General features: G+C 38.2%; 1 protein-coding gene across 2 annotated transcripts in view; it reads left to right on the top strand.

Annotated features, from left to right (window-relative positions):
- Positions 1 to 19,955, top strand: part of DLC1 (DLC1 Rho GTPase activating protein) — a 247,831-nt gene that overhangs the window by 104,826 nt on the left and 123,050 nt on the right. For both annotated transcript variants that reach the window (XM_076336305.1, XM_076336306.1), the window contains exon 5: positions 6,525 to 6,558. In XM_076336305.1, coding sequence (XP_076192420.1) covers positions 6,525 to 6,558 — 34 coding nt within the window. The remainder of the gene's footprint in view (positions 1 to 6,524; positions 6,559 to 19,955) is intronic.

The following is a 19,955-nucleotide window of genomic DNA, read 5'->3' as shown; positions in this document are numbered from 1 at the left end:
CCAGTTCTTTAGTTCTGTGAGGAGAGTGAGAAATAATGTGAAGTTACAGTGAACCCATCTGGCCAAGCAGGAAAATCCGGTTTAATTGCTCCATTGCCAGAAATGTTAAATCACTTCCTGGGAATGCAATTCGTTTGGAACATATGGAACTCATTGGAAGAAGGTCTCCAGTGAATTCAAAACTGTACTGGAGATGAGAGCATTTCTCATAAGTAACAATCATATTTTCCCACTGGGCAGCATGTAAGCAGTACGTGTAGCTGTATTAACAAAAAACCTAAACCAATAGTAGGGCTGTCTGAGACCTTGTTGAACAAGATTCGCTCGTGGTTTACTTTATTTTAAATATTAAAGAAATGCTGTGTTCATTTAGGATTTTTTTCCTCAGCTTTTAAGCAGCAATAGAACATTCTGACAGAATTTTTAGCTCATTTTACATCTTGATTCAGCAGAATAACACTCTTTAGAAAACAGACATATTTGAAAGTATCATCCAAGATGTCTTTGTACTTTGTGGATAAAGAGGGTAGTTTTTTGGGCTGTTTTTTGGTTTGGTTCGGTTTTTTAATCAGGGACTTTATATTTACTATATATTTTAATAAAATAGGAAGATTTACAATTTTTCTGTAAACTAAGAAAATCTAAACCTTTGACTAAAAATATTATATATATATGAGTTCTCCTTAAGTTGCAAAGAATTAATGAGTAAGACTTGCTTGTTTATATACATTATTTTAAGGAAAATTTCTTTCATAACTGCTATAATAGATTCAGAATTTATAAGTATGCCACAGTACCATGTTCTGAGTCAAACATTCATGTTAGTTGCAGTCTTTACAATGAGAAGGATATTGATATTCTTTGGAAAAAATATGCTTCCTATTCTGTTCTAAAGAAAAGATTTTAATTTCATTAATTTGATGCTATTATAAGGGCTTTTTTAGAGATCATTTCTTTTTTCTTTTTTTTACTTGGATTCACATGAATTTGAGAAAATATTTGGTTCTTGGAAAATACTATACTTTTTTTCTTGTGCAGTTAATCAATAAGACCAAATCAGAGAAAATTAGTTCTTCTAATTTTAAAAGAACATGAAGGAAATGGAACTATGTTTTGCTGAAAAAGTGAGCTAAGTCTGATACCAGGAAGAAAAGTGAGGCAATAAAAAGAAATCTCTTTATTTACATAATGCACTATGGAGGACCTGGAGTAGTGACAAATGATGGTGACAGGTAGTCACCACTGTATGAGGTCCTTCTCCTGATTATTCTAGGAATACTTATATACTTTGTGGTGCTATCATTTTGAATGTATTTCTTTATCTGAATACTCTAGTAGCATTTTTTTTTTCCATGCACCTGACTTGATTTTAGAATTCTTACTTTCGGTAGATTGTATAATCCACATTGGTCTCTCTAGCATCAATCTTAATTAATTGCTGCAAGATTGCTGTAGGAACATAGGAAGTACTTTTATCTGCAAACCTCACTCTACTTTTAAATTGTCTGGAACTTATAGTGCTTATTCATCCTAGTTAACAGAATTATTAATTTTGTGACTTACACATCTGCCCTGAGGCATTATGGTTCTTTGTATTCCCAGCTACATCTTTTTACCTGGGCTAAACCCGCTAAACAACTCTGGCAATCTTTAGGACTAGCATCTAACAAATTTACTAAAATTTATGTTTGGTTGTAAATCAACATGTTTTTTAGTGATCATGAGTTAGAAATATTGTATATTTCCAGGAAACAACTTGAAGTGACAAATGGCAAGTTTAACAATGTTTTAAAATCTGATATGCTCATATGGAAAAAAATCTGCATGGTGATATGAATGATGATAGGAGCTGATTCAGAAGTGTTCATTGAGGCCACTACCAGTGACTTGCATTGCAGTTATAGACAACATTATTAAAGTCCATTTAAGTCTGTCATAAAGCCACCAGAGGAATTATCTTCTGTACTTGTCACTCTGTCACATAGAATCATTGAGGTTGGAAAAGACCTCTAAGATCATTGAGTCCAACCGTCAACCCAACACCACCATGCCCACTAAACCATGTCCCCAAGTGCCTCATCTACACGTCTTTTAAATACCTCCAGGGATGGGGACTCCACCACTTCCCTGGGCAGCCTCTTCCAATGTTTAACCACTCTTTCAGTAAAGAAATTTTTCCTTACATCCAATCTAAACCTCCCCTGCCACAACTTGAGGCCATTTCCTCTTGTCCTATCGCTTGTTACTTGGGAGAAGAGACCGACACTCACCTCGCTACAACCTCCTTTCAGGGAGTTGTAGAGAGCGATGAGGTCTCCCCTCAGCCTCCTCTTCTCCAGGCTAAACAACCCCAGTTCCCTCAGCCGCTCCTCATAAGACTTGTTCTCCAGACCCCTCACCAGCCTCGTTGCCCTTCTCTGGACACGCTCCAGCACCTCAACGTCCTTCTTGTAGTGAGGGGCCCAAAACTGAACACAGTACTCGAGGTGCGGCCTCACCAGGGTCGAGTACAGGGCCACGATCACTTCCCTACTCCTGCTGGCCACACTATTTCTGATACAGGCCAGGATGCCATTGGCCTTCTTGGCCGCCTGGGCACACTGCCGGCTCATGTTCAGCCGGCTGCCAACCAGCACCCCCAGGTCCTTTTCCACTGGGCAGCTTTCCAGCCACTCTTCCCCAAGCCTGTAGCGCTGCATGGGGTTGTTGTGGCCGAAATGCAGGACCCGGCACTTGGCCTTGTTGAACCTCATACAATTGGCCTTGGCCCATCGATCCAGCCTGTCCAGGTCCCTCTGCAGAGCCTTCCTACCCTCGAGCAGATCAACACTCCCGCCCAACTTGGTGTCGTCTGCAAACTTACTGAGGGTGCACTCAATCCCCTCATCCAGATCATTGATAAAGATATTAAACAAGACCGACCGCAAAACTGAGCCCTGGGGAACACCGCTCATGACCGGCCGCCAACTGGATGTAACTCCATTCACCACAACTCTCTGGGCCCGGCCGTCCAGCCAGTTTTTTACCCAGCGCAGAGTACACCTGTCTAAGCCGTGAGCCGCCAGCTTCTCAAGGAGAATGCTGTGGGAGACGGTGTCAAAGGCCTTACTGAAGTCCAGGTAGACCACATCCACAGCCTTTCCCTCATCCACTAGGCGGGTCACCTGGTCATAGAAGGAGATCAGGTTGGTCAAGCAGGACCTGTCTCTCATGAACCCGTGCTGGCTAGGCCTGATCCCCTGGTTGTCCCGCTCATGCCTTGTGAGCGCCCTCAAGATGAACCGCTCCATAATCTTCCCCGGCACCGAGCTCAGGCTGACAGGCCTGTAGTTCCCCGGATCCTCCTTCCGGCCCTTCTTGTAGATGGGCGTCACATTGGCAAGCCTCCAGTCGTCCGGGACCTCCCCCGTTAACCAGGACTGCTGATAAATGATGGAGAGAGGCTTGGTGAGCTCCTCCGCCAGCTCCCTCAGCACTCTCGGGTGGATCCCATCCAGCCCCATAGACTTGTGAGCATCCAGGTGGCATAGCAGGTCATTGACTGCTTCCTCTTGGATTATGGGGGGTTCATCCTGCTCGCCGTCCCTGTCTTCCAGCTCGGGGGGGCGAGTACCCTGAGGATAACTGGTCTGCCTGTTAAAGACTGAGGCAAAGAAGGCATTGAGTACCTCAGCCTTTTCCTCATCCTTGGTGACAATGTTCCCCCCCGCATCCAATAAGGGATGGAGATGCTCCCTGGCTCTCTTCTTGTCATTAATATATTTGTAAAAGCTTTTTTTGTTGTCTTTAACGACAGCGGCCAGATTGCGTTCTAGCTGGGCTTTTGCCTTTCTCATTTCTTCTCTGCACGACCTAACGAGATCCCTGTACTCTTCTTGAGTCGCCTGCCCCTTCTTCCACAAGTGGTAAACTCTCCTTTTTTTCCTGAGTCCCAGCAAGAGCTCCCTGTTCAGCCAGGCCGGTCGTCTTCCCCGCCCGTTCTTCTTACGGCATATGGGGACAGCCTGCTCCTGCGCCTTTAAGACTTCCTTCTTGAAGATCGTCCAGCCTTCCTGGACCCCTTTGCCCTTCAGGACCATCTCCCAAATGTTGTGTCTCTTCCATGACACAGCTTATGATTTCTATGCTGACACTCTCCAGTCATCTCAATGTTGTCTTCTAAGCTTATCTTAAAGGATGCCATCACACCTTCTTTGGTTTTTTTATAGCTAACAAAGCTCAAAATTAAAACATGGTAATAACCTGTCCCCATCTTTCCTTCTTTTGTCCTGACCCTTCCATTGAATTTACACTAATGTTCCTTCATTCTTTTTTCTTCTCCTGTTTGTTTTTCTTTTCCTGTTTGTTTGCTTGTTTCTTACCTTCTCCTCTTTACAAATTTCTCTCTTTACAATTTTCCTTATTTTCTTATTTTTCTTAGCCAGTGTAACCACTTAGGTCTAGGAAAGAGAGAAAAATTCTATACTCGTTTTCAAAATCCTATCAATTATTTTTTAAGAAATCTGTACACGATACACTTTTTCTTTCTTTGTAATTGATACCTTAATTAGTTCTGTGATTTTATTGTTTCTTTGGCATGTTGACTTTCTTCAGTCTATTGAAGTTAATGCCTTTGCTGACTTACTGGATCAAAATGGTGCTTCTTCCGAACAAGTACATGTTTGTACAAAGCAAGGGAAATGCTTTTCAAGCAAGGGGCTGCTGTTGTTCTGAATAATATTAGTCTGACGGTACGACATTTTTTAATGTCAGACTCAAGCAACAGATATTTAACTAGGCAGAGTACAGGTGAAACAGAAAGAATCAGAAAAGGATTCTTACGGCTATTATCAATCTGTAAGGTATTTATTAATATGTATTGTCTAAGACATGTTCTATTTGAAATTTTGTACAAAATATTATCCAGGAAATGTTATAAAATATTGTTTTATATAGCAGGACAAATCAAGTCCTGAAATGAAATTTTCAAAGTCTATTTCAGGAACTCTATATAAAGTCTGAAACTGGCTGTTTTGTGATTTCTGTCCATTGCTCCCCTCTCTCTTTTTCTGTGAAATCTGCAGCAGGAAAATCTGCTGAACAAAGGCTAGACTGACATGAGTGAAAGGGATGTAAAATTAATACCTTAACTTACATGGCAGTTCTGTATACATTGCATACTCAATCCGATTTCTCATCCAGCCTTTCCTACCTTTATTATATCTGCACATTCTTTAATTCTGTTTATATGTGTGCCATATAAATTCCATTTTACTATTGATTCAATCTATAACCTACTTATTTTAAGAAAAATACACTCAGAAAGTTCTTCTGCATTAGTCTGAAAGAAAAGTATAATATGAAACATTTTTACATCCATTGCAAAAAAAACACTTTTCCAAGTCCAAAAACAATTACAGCCAAAATGAAAATACTTCTATTACTTGTCTCTGAAAAGTTATATAAAAAGTAAGAAATTGGTATGTTGTAGAACAACATACATTTGAGCCCAAGTCCTAACTGTATGAAGTCAATGGCAGAACTCAAGTAGAGTTCTGCAGAAGAAAGATTTGGCATTTTAGACTGTCGTGGTTTAACCCTGGCTGGCAACTAAACACCACACAGCCGCTCGCTCACCCCCTCCTGGTAGGATGGGGGAGAGAATCAGAAGAGTAAAAGTGAGAAAACTTGTGGGTTGTGATAAAAACAGTTTAATAGGTAAAGCGAAAGCTGCGCACGCAAGCAAAGCAAACAAGGAATTCATTCACTACTTCCCATCAGCAGGCGGGTGTTCAGCCATCTCCAGGAAAGCAGGGCTCCATCACGCGTAACGGTTACTTGGGAAGACAAACGCCACCACTCCAAACGTCCCCCCCTTCCTCCTTCTTTCCCCAGCTTTATATGCTGAGCATGACGTCATATGGTATGGAATATCCCTTTGGTCAGTGGGGTCAGCTGTCCCGGCTGTGTCCCCTCCCAGCTTCTTGTGCCCCCCCCAGCCTGCTCGCTGGTGGGGTGGGGTGAGAAGCAGAAAAGGCCTTGACTCTGCGTAAGCACTGCTCAGCAGTAACTAAAACATCCCTGGGTTATCAACGCTGTTTTCAGCACAAATCCAAAACATAGTCCCATACAAGCTAATATGGAAAAAATTAACTCTATCCCAGCCAAAAGCAGCACATAGTCTCAACTTCAGCCACACAGTTTTTGTCTTCACTCCTTCAGAATTATTTAGTAATTTCCCAGTGGAATTTTGTGGGTATGTATTCTAGGATGATTATTTCAAAATGCGATCATTGGAATATCTTATTAAGTCCATCTCCTCCCTTCTCTTCTAGTCCTTTTTTTTTTAACAGGATTAGTTTCATAATAGATTCTAAGCTACTCAAATGGGAACTGTATGTTTCTCTCCAGAGTGCTTAACACAGTGAGACCTCAATTCTTTCCAGACCTTCTGGACACTCATAAAATCTACCTTAAGATTTTATAATGTTTCCCTAATATTCTTATTTTTTTTAATAGTGGTATCATTTATTTTTTTCTTTCAGGCTATGCCAATTATTTCAGAGAAGGAGAAGGCTGGTGAGTAAATATTTACTTGTTTTCTCATTTCCTTGTATTTGTTTTGTAGAATACAGTGTTACTTAACTGTGACAAAAGATGGGCTTCAACCGTGGGGTTTCGAATGCATAAGGTTACAGAGCTGACAAATGTCTGTGTAAAGGTTATTCATTGTTTTCTGAATAGGATATTTTCTCTTTCTGAAAAGCAGTCCAGCTTTCTGTGTGATACTAATAAAGATGTTTGAAACTATCTTACAAAGTACCCGGTTGAATTGCAGCTGCCCCTTACACGTCAGTCTTCCTCTAGATACTAACTTGTTACTTGGTGTTAAAATCTATTTTGATTTATTTGATGTCTCGATTAACAAACATGGATGCCAATGGGTTTGTTCAAGTCAGTGGAATTTGATGACTTAGTGTGAACTTTACTCTCTGTCTTTAAGTATGGCAGGAAATTTCGGTTATCTGGAGCATTTCACTGGAGATAATAATTTTTATGTTGACTAAGTACTTCCAGAATATTGAAAGGTTGTTTTTCTATTCTTTTCTGTTATATATGTTCTCTGAACACTATATGTACTTTGGTGTTGGTATGTGAAATCTATTAGTGATTATCTGCTACACAGTGTCAAATGGGTGTATTGTTGTGATAAACACTAGGGAACACTCCACTCTTAGCCCTGTAGATCTCTAGAATCTCTGTTGGTTTCTTCGTCATTTATTTTAATTGATAGTTTGCTACTGTACTTCAAATATAGCTTAAAAAATACCTCAAAATAGCCAAATGACACCTGGCAATCTGATTTATGTCTGATTTTTGTTGGTGATGTTTTCTTGCATTATCCTGGTTCGGATTATTTCTTTTCTTTTGCTTATTAAGGGAGAGGAATAATTTAAAAAAAATTTTTGAGAGAAAAGCCACAGTGCTAATTGGTACTGTAAAAGCTATGGAGCTGTCTGGTCAGGATGTTGTTATTTTAGCTGTTGAAGTTCATAAATAATTCTCAAACTGTGGCCCATATTTAATAAGCATTTTCTTTATAGATTTTGCAGGTGGTATTATTTGGTATTTCTTTTTCTGAGGCAGTTCATATTTGGCCACATCCTTTAAATTATGTCCAAACATGCAAACCAATTATAACTGGCCCTACTCTTCGCAGCTAATTTCAAATATTTGTCAAGCAGCCATTCAACAGTATAGGTTTTTGTACATCTTTAGCAATTATGTACCATACAAGATTAAAAGCTATCCGAAAGTCATTAAAAAATCTTCAGGGCATAGAGATGTAATGACCCCAGTTTTATAGTAGAGGAACAGAGCTGCAACAAGTGTTTGCCATAGCTAATGGCTTGTAAAATCAGAAATAAAACTCAAAGCTCTGTGCTTACTTCTTCAGTGTCAAAACTACCTATCATGTCAGTGTTGATGATGGTATGAAATAAATGTATTTTTGACATAGACTTTGTAACCTGTACCTACGCATATGAATCTGTCTCTGTCTTCCTTCTTCCTGCCCAGACTTCAATGTTATGGTTTTTGTGGACAGCATTATAATGTTGCAAATTTTAGGTGGAACTTCATGCCATGTGGAGTCTGTTTGCTGACATTTCCATGTACATAAGCACAAGCTAGACTGTGAGGGGAAATGTGGTTGCCTTTCAATCAGTTTTGGCTTTTGTTTGACTCTTTGCAGCTCAGGAGCTCAAGAGGTTATGATGGGTTTTTTTGGAAATATTAAGCATGCATTAGGGAGATGATTATTTAAATCAGGCCTATTGTCTGAAGTCGCTTGGTTCTAGGGGTAATTAGTGCTATTTTTTTCAAATGCAATTGGATCTTGATTCAGACATTCAGGTCTCATGTTTTGCAATTTAACTAGCCGTTGTTTGATCATTGCTGCTTACACTTCACCAGATAAATGACAATGCATAAGACTCGTGAATGACAAAGCTATAAGTAAGGAGTGAAAGCCTTCAAAAAAGAATATAACATATTTGCATGTCTGCTGTAAGAGAACAAAACAAATACTAATTTTGATATTTATTTGGAAACCAACAATCTAACTCTTTCTAGTTTATATTATTACAAACAGACTAAAATATATTACGAAATATTACAGAACAAAAAGAAGGATTTGTTTATTTTACTACTGACAATGTTAATACCACAGTAGGTAAAGAGATTGGATAGCATTGTATTAAAATTAAAATTGGATTAAAAATGCACTCAAAATGTCTAGTCAAACATCTTTTCTCATTTTGAGAATTTGAAGTAATAATTTCTTGTAGCTCCCTCTTTCCTACTTAATACCATTTGGTTTCATCTGGGAATGGAATGAGAAAGACAAGAAAGTAGAAAGGCTGTTATTTCAATGTTTCTGGTTCAGAAATTCTATATACATAAATAAAAACCTGTTTTTACAAGACTTTCTATTCTCTAGACTCTAGATACTTTGATACTTTCAAATGCTTTCCCTATAGGCAACCAAACATTTAGATGCTTAAATGGACCAAGCTGCTTAAGCATCTTAGAAGTTCACACATTACTGATTATGTTTATAGCAGTTGTTAATCCTAGAAATTAAATATTTTCTGAATTTTATATATTTTCCAACACACGGTAAATTTTGACTACATCAAATACAAACTTTCAGATGGAGTACTTAAAAAAAAAACAAACCCTACACACACTATTTTTAGATGTAGAGCAAAGCCAAACATAATCTGAAAACATAGCTACTTTTGTCAATTAATAACTCAAGAGGTCCATAAACAGTTTTTGTTTTTTTTACAGTGGAAAGTGCCGTAAAACCTGTCATTGCGGAGTCCCTTTAGCAAAAATCTATAAATGATTAGTATATTGAGCAGAACATCAGTCATGCCTAACTGTGTACACTATTGCTTCAAGTTGTGCAAATTAGGGCATTGCAAATGATGTACTGTGGCATCAGCTATTTCCGAGAAATGCATTTTTAAGAAGTCTCAGTATTGTTGACATTTCTGGCAATGGTGAAAAAAAGAAATATTTCAAAAGAACTTTTTTAAGGTAGAATTTAAGATCAAGCAACATGCATAGTCAGGGAAAATGATGGCTCAAGCCAAGAGATGACTCAGGGCTGGGACTATCGGCACCTAAATCAGAAATGCAGGCCAGCCACCAGTTTCAAAAGACTGTTTTTTCAGATGCATCCATCTTTCTTTTGAGTAATTTATGTATTCCCATGCCTTTACTTACCTTGCTGACTGTTGTGATTCTTTATTCTCAAATTCTGTCCATGAACTATGAAGAAATTTGAGGGATGGAGGGTTCATCTTACCTGTCAATAATGAAGGTGTCTGTGTCAGAGTTAGTGGTGTTGGCTTCATTTATAGTCTAAAAATAATCAACATATGAACCTTTGATTCACCTGGCTATATGTCAGCATTTGGTTTACTGATGTGAATCACACACGAGACTTCATGAATGGTATTGGTTAACTCTCCACTAACTGTAGAGTCAAGATGGCTCCTAACATAAATACCAATATTCAGTACGATGAATCCACTGTGAGGTTCCTACTTCAGGGCTAACCAGTTCCTGGAGCAGTGTTCCCAAAACAAAGCTGAAATGACTATAAGTCAATATTAGAAGTATTGCCTAAGTCTCTTTGTAGACCTACTTCATGATTTCCCAATTTATCCTCAAATATTTGTAGGGAATAGTGAACTCTGTGATTTAGAAACATTGCTACAACAGAGCCAGCAGGAGGGGTAGAGTGAATATCCACATCTGGTCAGGCACCAGCACAGCTTATTTCTCTTGAGGTGATGAAACTATGTGCTATCACATAAACAGGGCAGAAGGTTTAGTCTAGCCCTAAATAAATATTAACACCATTGGTCCATAATGTTCAGCATTATAATAAATAAATTTTTCCTGTGCATAAAACAACTGCCCTGTGGTATTTTGGTTGAACACACATTTGGAAGAGTTGCTGCTCTAAAAATAAAATAAGGGGCTTTTAAGTCATTGAGTACTACATTTTAGTTATTAAGTAAAAACTTGGATCAATTAAAAAACACAGAACACATGACGATATAAAAAAGCAAGTGGCATTACTCATTTGTAGCAGTAAAAATTCCATTGCAGAATAGCAAGTGAATATGCTTTTAAGAGCTTTCATGATTCTACCAAAATATTCCCTCTTGCTTTAAAGATATACTGTGGAAAAAGTGCACAATGTCCTTGGGTAAATCTCACTACTCTCTAACTAGTAGGTTAGAGAGGTCTACTTCAGCACAAATACAAGTGTCAGTCTTTGACGTGGAGTAGAACAGACTTGATAGCCCATTTCTTGTCTGGGTTTTGGTGATCAGCAAGCAAACAAGACGATGAAGTATTAAGCACAGTTGAAGACAGCAGCCTCATTGGATCTCTGGCCACTGTAAAGTGTTTGAAAGCTCCCTGGTGTTAGTATTATAATAGGGGCCTAGCAGTGAACAAGTCTCATTTTTTTTTCTGCATCTCCTCTAGATTTTTGGCAAAGATACTATTTAATAAAGTACAGACTCAATGTCCTTTGGTGTTAATTTCCCTGGTTGCCTTTGATTCACAAGGAAGACAAATACACAGACGATAAAAGGGACCTTAATGGCAGGGTATTTCCTCTCACAGACTCTAATTGTCAGTGTTAGGCAGCGGAGGACACTTGGTGCTCGGCCCCATGGTGAGATGAGCTGCAGGACAGGAGGTGATGGAGTGATGACAAGGCGGATCAGGCTCGTCCGTGAGAACTTGCAGCAGAGGACCTTGAAAATCCAGTAGTGACACGTTCACTGTCATTAAACAAGGCACATAAAAGACCAACTGCTTGGTACACTAAGTAGAGCTCTTAATTTCATTTAATTTAACTGCAGCTCTAATCAAAAAGGAAAAAAAGAAAATCTCCACTAGATTTTACAAACATGTTCTAGATCCAGAGAAATCAATTATTTCTATGAGCAGTACCCACCGGATGCTCTGTTTTCATAAAGTCATTAAATGTTCATCCATACATAACTTATTTTGAACCTAGAGCAAACATTAAAAAATTTAATCTGACTGGCTACAGGATATCTGTTCCCACATAAACTGGAGAGAAATAATTGGCACAGTTACTAGTTTTCTGGCTGCTTTACAATATCTCTAGCCAGTATTCTAGAATAAACTGGGCAAAATGCATTATTAATTGTTCCTTTTTGTAAGTATGGTATCTAGTTTTAGTAGAAAAGTCGTCTTAGTGGTTTTGTGAGACCTTAGTATGAAGTACAAGTTCTTAGCTCGGTAATCTTTCTTTTACTGTTGAGGTACAGTTATAAAATTTGCTTTAGCTGAGTGTTTGTTTTCTAAATAAAAATGTCGGGTGAGCACTTGCATTTCAATCTGTCATACTAAAAAACACTTACAGAAACTCTGCCAGAATATGCATGGATGTCTGCCAAACATTAATAGATGCTAATAGATATATTTTTATTCCACTGTCATTTATTTCATTACTAGAAAAAACATTTGTGATGCCAACAGATATTGGAAGCTGACATTTCATGCTAAGATTCCTGATGATGTTTAGCTGTTGGGTTTTCTTTATTTTTTCTAAATGCAGTAAAATAACTGATGTCATGATTTTTTATATTTGATTTTTGGTGGCTTATTAACCACACATTACTGTAGTTGTTGTTCTGAATAAATTACTTCACTTTTAAAAGTCACACCATATTCACTGTATGCGTATGGATATAAACACATAAACTTTAAAATGCACGTAGCACTGTGCGAAGCCAAAGTCTCATTAATCTTAAGGTGCTGTGGCCATTTCTTTAAAAACCTTTTCTTTAGGTTTTGGAGGAAACATTAGATCCTGGGACTGCAGCTTTCCTCTGAAAGTCCACTTAAAACCATGCTAAATGCACTGGAAGCAGGATGGCCCCTAAAACTCGTGATTGTCCATTGTCTATTACTTCCTTGAGTCTTAAAAAGTGAAGGGTAGGGCCAGGTAATGTGAATGTGCTCTGAGGGGGAGCCAGCAGTCAAGAAGGCTGTATACCATTGAAGAAGGACAGAAACATTCAGGACCCGTGACTGAACAGGAAAGCAGGTGTTTTCTGGAAGGCCAAAACAAATTCCATTAAATCATTGCAGAATAATAAAGTACATCTGAAGTATCTGAGAACTAGCAGAATCTCTTGTGCATCGAATTCTTAAATATTTAGCCAGCTTCTGTTTTCTTATTCCACCTGCATTAGTATGGGCCATCAGTATGGACCTGCTTTTATATTTCTTTGGAAGGGCTTTTTAAATCAAAATATGCTGTTGTTATCTTCAAAGGCATTTAATTTTGTTCATTTCTTTAATATAGTCTCATCTATTTTGATCTTTAAAATACTTAGAGAGAAAAGCTTAACTGAATTATTTTAGGCCAATAACAAGGATAGGCCATTATTTTTACATTGCATTGATCTATAACATGCACTTTAATGCTTTTGTAGCTATGACATTTTTCTAGATTCTTTGATGATTATGTTAATTGTGGAAACAGCTTTAAATGTTTCCTCAACAAATATTCAAATGTTGGTATTCACTTTAGAGAAAACAAGCAGTGCCTTATATTCCTGTGGTGAACAATTGAATTTTGATTTCTTTGCTGATTTGCTGCCTTTTCTTAAGTTCTGTAATAGAATTACCTTATTCTAATCAAGATATTTCCCTGATAGGAATAAAGATGTATATAGTGCCAGCTGAGTGATTACTGCTGCTGGCCATCATGCTAAATCTTTCAGCTGTCCTTTTTCTGGCCAATCCAATCTGTTTTTAATGCAATATATAGTTTCCTTGTTAAGGCAAGTTATTTTTATCCCAGAAACTATGTGATTAGGGAAGAAAAAAAAAGCATGAACGTTGAAGTCTTTTAAACATTTTGTCATTAATAATATGTTTCATCACAGATTAATGTTGTAAGAATGTCTCTCATAAAAGACTTCATCACCTATTAGCGAAATACAGTCAAACAAAGGATAATTTGGGATAACTCTCTTGAAAGGGACCTTTGGAGGTCCTTTCTCCAACCTCCTGCTCAAGCAGGACCAGCCCTGAGGTCAGACAAGGTGGCTCAGGACTTTATCCAGTCTGGTCTTGAAAATCTCCAAGGATGGAGCCTGTGCAACCTCTATAGGCTACCTGCTCCACTGCTGTACTGTCTCCATAGAGGAGATGATTTTCCTTATATCCAGTCTGATCCTTTCTGGTTTCACTTTAAGCCTGTTGTCCCTTGTCATTCTCACATGCACAATGTGAAGAATCCAGCTCCATCTTCTTGTTGCCCTCCCCTGAGGTCCTGGGGAGCTGCTGGTAGGACCCCAAAAGTCATCTCTTCAGGCTGAACAAGTCCTGCAGCCTCAGCTTACGGGCCAAGCGGTCCAGAACCTGAGCAGCTTGGTGGCCTTCCCCTGGACTTGTTCCCTTTTATCAATGTCTTTCTTGTATTGGGAGGATCCTGAAAGTGGACTCAGTATTGCAGATGTGGTCTAACCAGCACTGAATAGAGGGGGATAATCCCTTCCCTCCATCTACAGGCCATGCTTTTATTGATACATCCCAGGATGCTGCCAGCTCTCTTTGCTGACAGGGCACACTGCTGGCTCATGCGCAGCTCACTGTCTGCCAAGACCCCAGGGCCTTTTCCATAGAGCTGCTCTCCAGCCAGTCGTTTATCATTTATTTATCCACCCTTCCAGACTGTAAAATCCCAACTTGCAAACAAAAATATTGTGGGAAACAATGTTTCATGATTGAGCTCTTTGTTGTCAAAGCAAAAAATACAGCAGAAGGCTTATGAATTTGTTACTTTCAGCAAATTCAATTTAGTATTACATTATAAATAATTATAATGTGATCACATTTTAGAATACCACCACACAGACTGTAAACTGGTACTCAGTATATTCTGGCTAGTATCATATATTTAATCTTAATCAAGTTTCTTTTCAGTGTAAAATTAGTTATCAGTTACACAGTGGTTTGGTAGCATTTATATTACCCAGCCCAAATTATGGTCTCTTATTGTACTGAACACCAGAAACATTCTAGAAGAGGTAGTCCCTGATCAAAAATAGCCTTTAAATCAAAGCAAACATGAACAAGCTGTTCTTCCTTTCATTTTTTGGCCATAACAAGAATAACAGAGAATGGTGATAACCAGTTAATCAAGTTATTTCTAGCCTAATTTTGTTCAGACTTAGTTCATGGTAAAGACTTGTGTTGATTCAGATGAAACGTAAACTAGTTCACTTGGTCCTAATTGATACTGACATGTAATCATTAGGCCATGGTTTCCAAAGTAGTGATGTGACTGTTGATTTGGAAATCAGGTGATGGGCTTTCTTCTTCAGTGTCCAGAAATAGAGTCGGCTTCTGAAAAGCTGAGGTGCCCAGAGCCAAATTTTAAAATTAACTTTTGGCTACATTTTCATAGTTATTTAAGTACCTGAAGATGAAAAACGAGCTCTCTGTTGTGGCACCTGCTAATTGCACACTGATTCCCAGTAAAGATGACCTTTGGGCAGTAAAATCTGCACATGGCACAGAATTATGAAGGTATCTAGTCACTTCTAAAAAATTTAATAAGCTCTTCTTTACTTCTTTGGGTTCCTAGACAACATTCAAAACATCTGTAAGATCATATTACGCTCCTGTGTTCATATTTGAAAATAGGACTTGGACTGCTAAGTTGTTTCAGAGTTGTTGAAGATGAACCGAAGAGCTGCACAATTTTAAATCATCGTTAATATGAAGAGCTTAGAGCATTTAAGAAAGTGTGGCAAGATAACTTTTCTCTTTTTGCATCTGTTAAAACAGAAGGGTAAGAAATGGTTTCAGTCCCAGATCACCTGGGACATGGGTTTTACTCCACAAAGCCAGCACAGGGTTTTGTTGTTTATGTATTTTAGGTACTTACATGCACACTTTAAACTCCTGTCTTACTAGAATAAAAAGCTCCTTTTCACAAATCCTTAGGGAAAAGAGAGAGCTCTTTGATGTTTAATGAGAAGTCATGCTTATTTACATTCCTCTAAGGACATGTTGAATACTCAGGTGAGAGACACCCAAAAGCACACTTTGGATTAGGCACACCTGGAGGCAAAGTGTCTTCCTGATGTGGAATTGTCCTTGGCAGCACAATGATAGGGCTGTATGTAACTGCAGTGTCACAGGTTGCTCAGACTGGGGTTTTTTTCCATGTTAGAGTTGTTCACTTGTGCTCTGAATGCCTTCTGGTATAGCAAGTGATGCTTGAGAGAATTGCTGTATCTGCTTGTAGTATGTTCAGCCTGAGTGACAAGATCTTTTATTGTCTATAGACTCAAAGATACTAACCATATCTGACAAAAGGTGTTTTTCATTATCTTGAAGATTTTGAAATACCTTGTGGTATCTAGTCATCAAGTTTAGCCATTGTCTTAAATGTCCTCTGCAAATACTCTTGTAAAATTAGATTGCTTTTGCACATATCAGGAAGTGGCAATCAAATCAAATGCTGATTCTCTAGCATATGGTAGATGCCATTGGTCTTTAAAATGCACCAGTGTACGATTCTTATATGCAAAGTCAGTCAGTTGCCTCATGCAATTGCCTTATTACCATCTTCAGTCTACCTTTGTGTTGATTTTGGCTATTAGTGAATCTCCCCTTCATGACATTTTGGGAAAGAATCCGGTAACTGCATGAAATTGTTGCTTAATTCATAAGCATTACAAATAAAGAACTGAAAACCAAGTTTATTGATAGACACAACTGCCAAATGTCCTATAAACTATAAATCTGTAAGGAGTTATTCCTGCAGGTAATCATTTCAGTCACAGGAGTTTGGACTAAGCTTGTAAGTGGAAGTTTGCTAACTCCAAGTCTAAAATTATTTCTCTAAAAGTTTCTCTGAGTGAATAGCCACTTTAGTTCAATTGGTAGGTATTAATTTAAAGCCCAATCTACAGTGGATTCAATTGCACCTGCTGCTGTACTTTGGACTAGAAGAAGAGGAGATACTTGGTAACCAATTTTGGAGTGCTAGCCAGGTACATCATATCTCAGTAGCCACCTATAAGCAGAATTGAAAGGCAAAGAGGAAAGTAACCAGGGATTTTAATACATGTCAAAATACAGGCTTGAAATTAGAGAAGAGCCATCAAAATATCTGTTAAAAGGCAAGGAAAAAAATTAATAAAATAAACCACTGGTTCCTCCAGGCAGGTTGCCTAACTTACAGTGTTATCCTGGAATCAATATTTCTTCATGTTGCAAGGAAGAAAAAGAAAGACTGAGACTTTTGTCAAGAATTTGTTATCTATCAATCGACTTCCGTAGAGCACTGTTTACAGAACAAAGCCCATGCCTGCACTAGAAAGATTTTGCTCTTGTAGTTACCATGGGAGGTTGTCAAAGCAGGGATGAAACTCCAGAATGTTTGGAGAGTGCCAAGGACTTATTTTGGTGGTATAGCTCATGCTAACTCTTTGAGTGGAATAACATTTTTTGTGTCAGCACAAGTGTGTCTTCAGCAGGGCTCTATTTCACATTCATAACTGATATACCCGCTCTGGCAAAACTTTAAAGTGTATATCAGGTTAATCAATTTTATCAGGTATAATTTCATCATTGTTAAGGCATTTGTGGCTGGAAAATGATTGGAAAGTTGAAAGAGACTCATGGGAATAATCTCTAGTTTTCCTAAAATTTCTTTCACCCTTTTAGAGGAAGATCTCAGACTTGTACTTTTTATACAGATCACCCTTACAACTTAAGTCTGACTATGTTTTGAAGCATGGATCTGGACTAGCATTTGTAGGAAAAATGCCTTTTAACAGCCATTCAATTAGCTATTGCAGGATCAGACAATAACAATGGATCAAGTAGAAGACAGTGTTTCTGGCACATAAGTTAGAGTAGGATTCACTGCTAGCTTAGAAGCAGCACTGGCTTTTTCAGTCAGGGATTTAATACCTGCCATTCCTTCTGGTAGTAAAAGTTTTTGCACCTCATTTCTTTTTTTTGGTCTCTCTCTAGCACAATAGTTATCCATGTTTGATTACTCTGTGTTCATAAACCATTTGATGTTATGTGCAATTGCTTGTTCTCTTCCCATAGAAGAATGAGAGGGCATCAAATGAAGGTGGCAGGTTCAAAACAAACAGGGGAAGGCATTTCTCCATACAATCTAGAACTGAACTGCGGGGCTCCTTGCCTCAGTATATTGTGGATGCTGAAGTTTTACACAGGTTTAGAAAAAGTCTAGACAAACTAATGACAGATAAATTTATTAGTATAACCCTTTCCTCAATGAAATTAATGACAGTCCTACCACTGATTTTTGTAAGATTTACCCAAATCATAACCCTCTATGTACCCATTCAAAACTTGCCCAAGATGTCAAATTAGTATTGCAGTATTTGCAGTGGATAAGCCACTATCCAAATATTGAATTAGTTTTTAATGTGTCAGAAACGGTATTTTGTAGTAAAAATAGATTGAATATTCAGCCCTAATATGTACACTGAATATAACTTTATTACATGAGTGTTTCTTACGTTTTGTAAGACACATGTATTTCCTCCAGGAAACAGTACCAACTATCCATCATCAAATTAAGAATACTATATAACTTACACAGCAACAGCAAAAGTCCTCTATGTTAGGAAACTTTCTAGCAATAATTAGAGAGATCTTAAAATTTGCAGAAATCAATCAATGATCAGAATACAGTAAGTCAAGGCAATTCTTCAGCTGAATAAAGAGCAAAGAAAAAAGTGTATGAGCATATCTCATAAGAATATAAAAACACAAACATAACCAAAGACCATACTAAAAACTGTGAAGGGGGGGGGGGGGGGGGAGAGAGAGAGAGAGAGATGTTACAGTTGTAATCAAAACTTGGCATCATTTTGTTTTTAATGAGGAACTGGACATTGAAAAACTAACCAAGAAAGGTTCCAACCTAAGAAGTTGCTACATATATTAACTTTTGCAGTACATTTCAAAGGCATTTCCAGAGAGGCAATGTATGCCACATTAGACAAACTAAGAGGAATAAGAAACAGACATCTTTTCATAAAGCAAATCTGGATGAAAATCTTCAGCAAAGTAAATTACATTTAGTCATATTAAAAGACTGAAAGATAAGAAATGAGCCATATTTTTTTCTCCCCCAGAATAATCATTATAGCTTAAGTAAGTTAAGCTAACTCTACTGATCCTTAGAAAGAATTCCACATCTGGAAAATCTTTGCTACATCTGTGTTGGGGTTTCATGCTTTTTCGTGCTTTGTTCACCAGTTCCCATGACTCTAACTTAAACCTCTCTCTTATTTTCTTAAGTGCATTCCAGTTCAACTAAAGATGTAGTGATCATTTCATTTCCTGAGATCTATTATTTAAGCTTCCTTACCTGTTTTCCTTAAACAAAGCAAAATAAACCCTTAAAAATAAAGCAACATAAAAAGACAAAGTGTCTTTGTAGTATTCTGCAGTATGGACAATCGTTTTAATAAACTGAAGTGAGATGGAGAATTGCAATTGTCAAAGATAACAAACAAGTAAATGTATTGTTATTGTAGACTTCCAGCTGTGTTTAGCAAGCAGTAGCAAGCACAATGCTACTAGGTGAGACACACTCCAGCAACAAAATTTTCTGTCTGCCATGTACCATGCAGTAGCAGGACTGCTTAAAGTCTGAACTGTATTGGCTAAACCAATACAGTGCAGACAACCAGAAGAGAGTTGGCTCCTGTATTCCCTTATAGTTGTTTCCTGTATAGTGCTATACAATTGCTTCCAAGTGCTCTTTCCCTCTTCATTTAGAAATCCAGGAGATGGATTTAGAAATCCAATGATGACAAAAACAAAGTACCACAAAGTACTTCCCAAATCTGGGAATTTCCACTCTTAAAAGAGCTCTGAGCTGAGTCATATAGGTTTGTTTCATTTGCACTGTCAGAGGGAGGTAAATAGGCTAAATGACGATCAAACTTGGAGTGCACACATCCAGCAGCCAGTCACCAAGGACAGAAGGGCACCTCATTCCAGGATTCAGTCACACAGCAGGATCTGTACAAGTAAACTAGACAGGACATGGGCTCAAGTACTGACATGCAGTTATCCCTCTTGTTTACTTATTATCATGCTTCCTGCTGTATTTTTGGCCCATGCCATCTGGCACTTTTCTAGACAAGGCCCATGAACACCTTGGGGGATAGCACGGACCAGGGACTGTTTGAAACCAGCAGTGGTGGGAGATTCACCCATTCTCTCATTGCGAGGCCTTGATCAAAATGATCCATCAGACAAATTCATTTTGGAGTCCTTTGTCTACCACTAACTTCTCCGGATTTAGTCCTTGTTTAGAGGATTCAAAT

Source organism: Aptenodytes patagonicus, chromosome 4 (genome assembly GCF_965638725.1).
Source record: "Aptenodytes patagonicus chromosome 4, bAptPat1.pri.cur, whole genome shotgun sequence".
NCBI classification, from domain to species: Eukaryota; Metazoa; Chordata; class Aves; order Sphenisciformes; family Spheniscidae; genus Aptenodytes; species Aptenodytes patagonicus.
The sequence above is the reverse complement of the archived record's forward strand: the minus strand, read 5'-3'. Positions and strand labels throughout refer to the sequence as shown.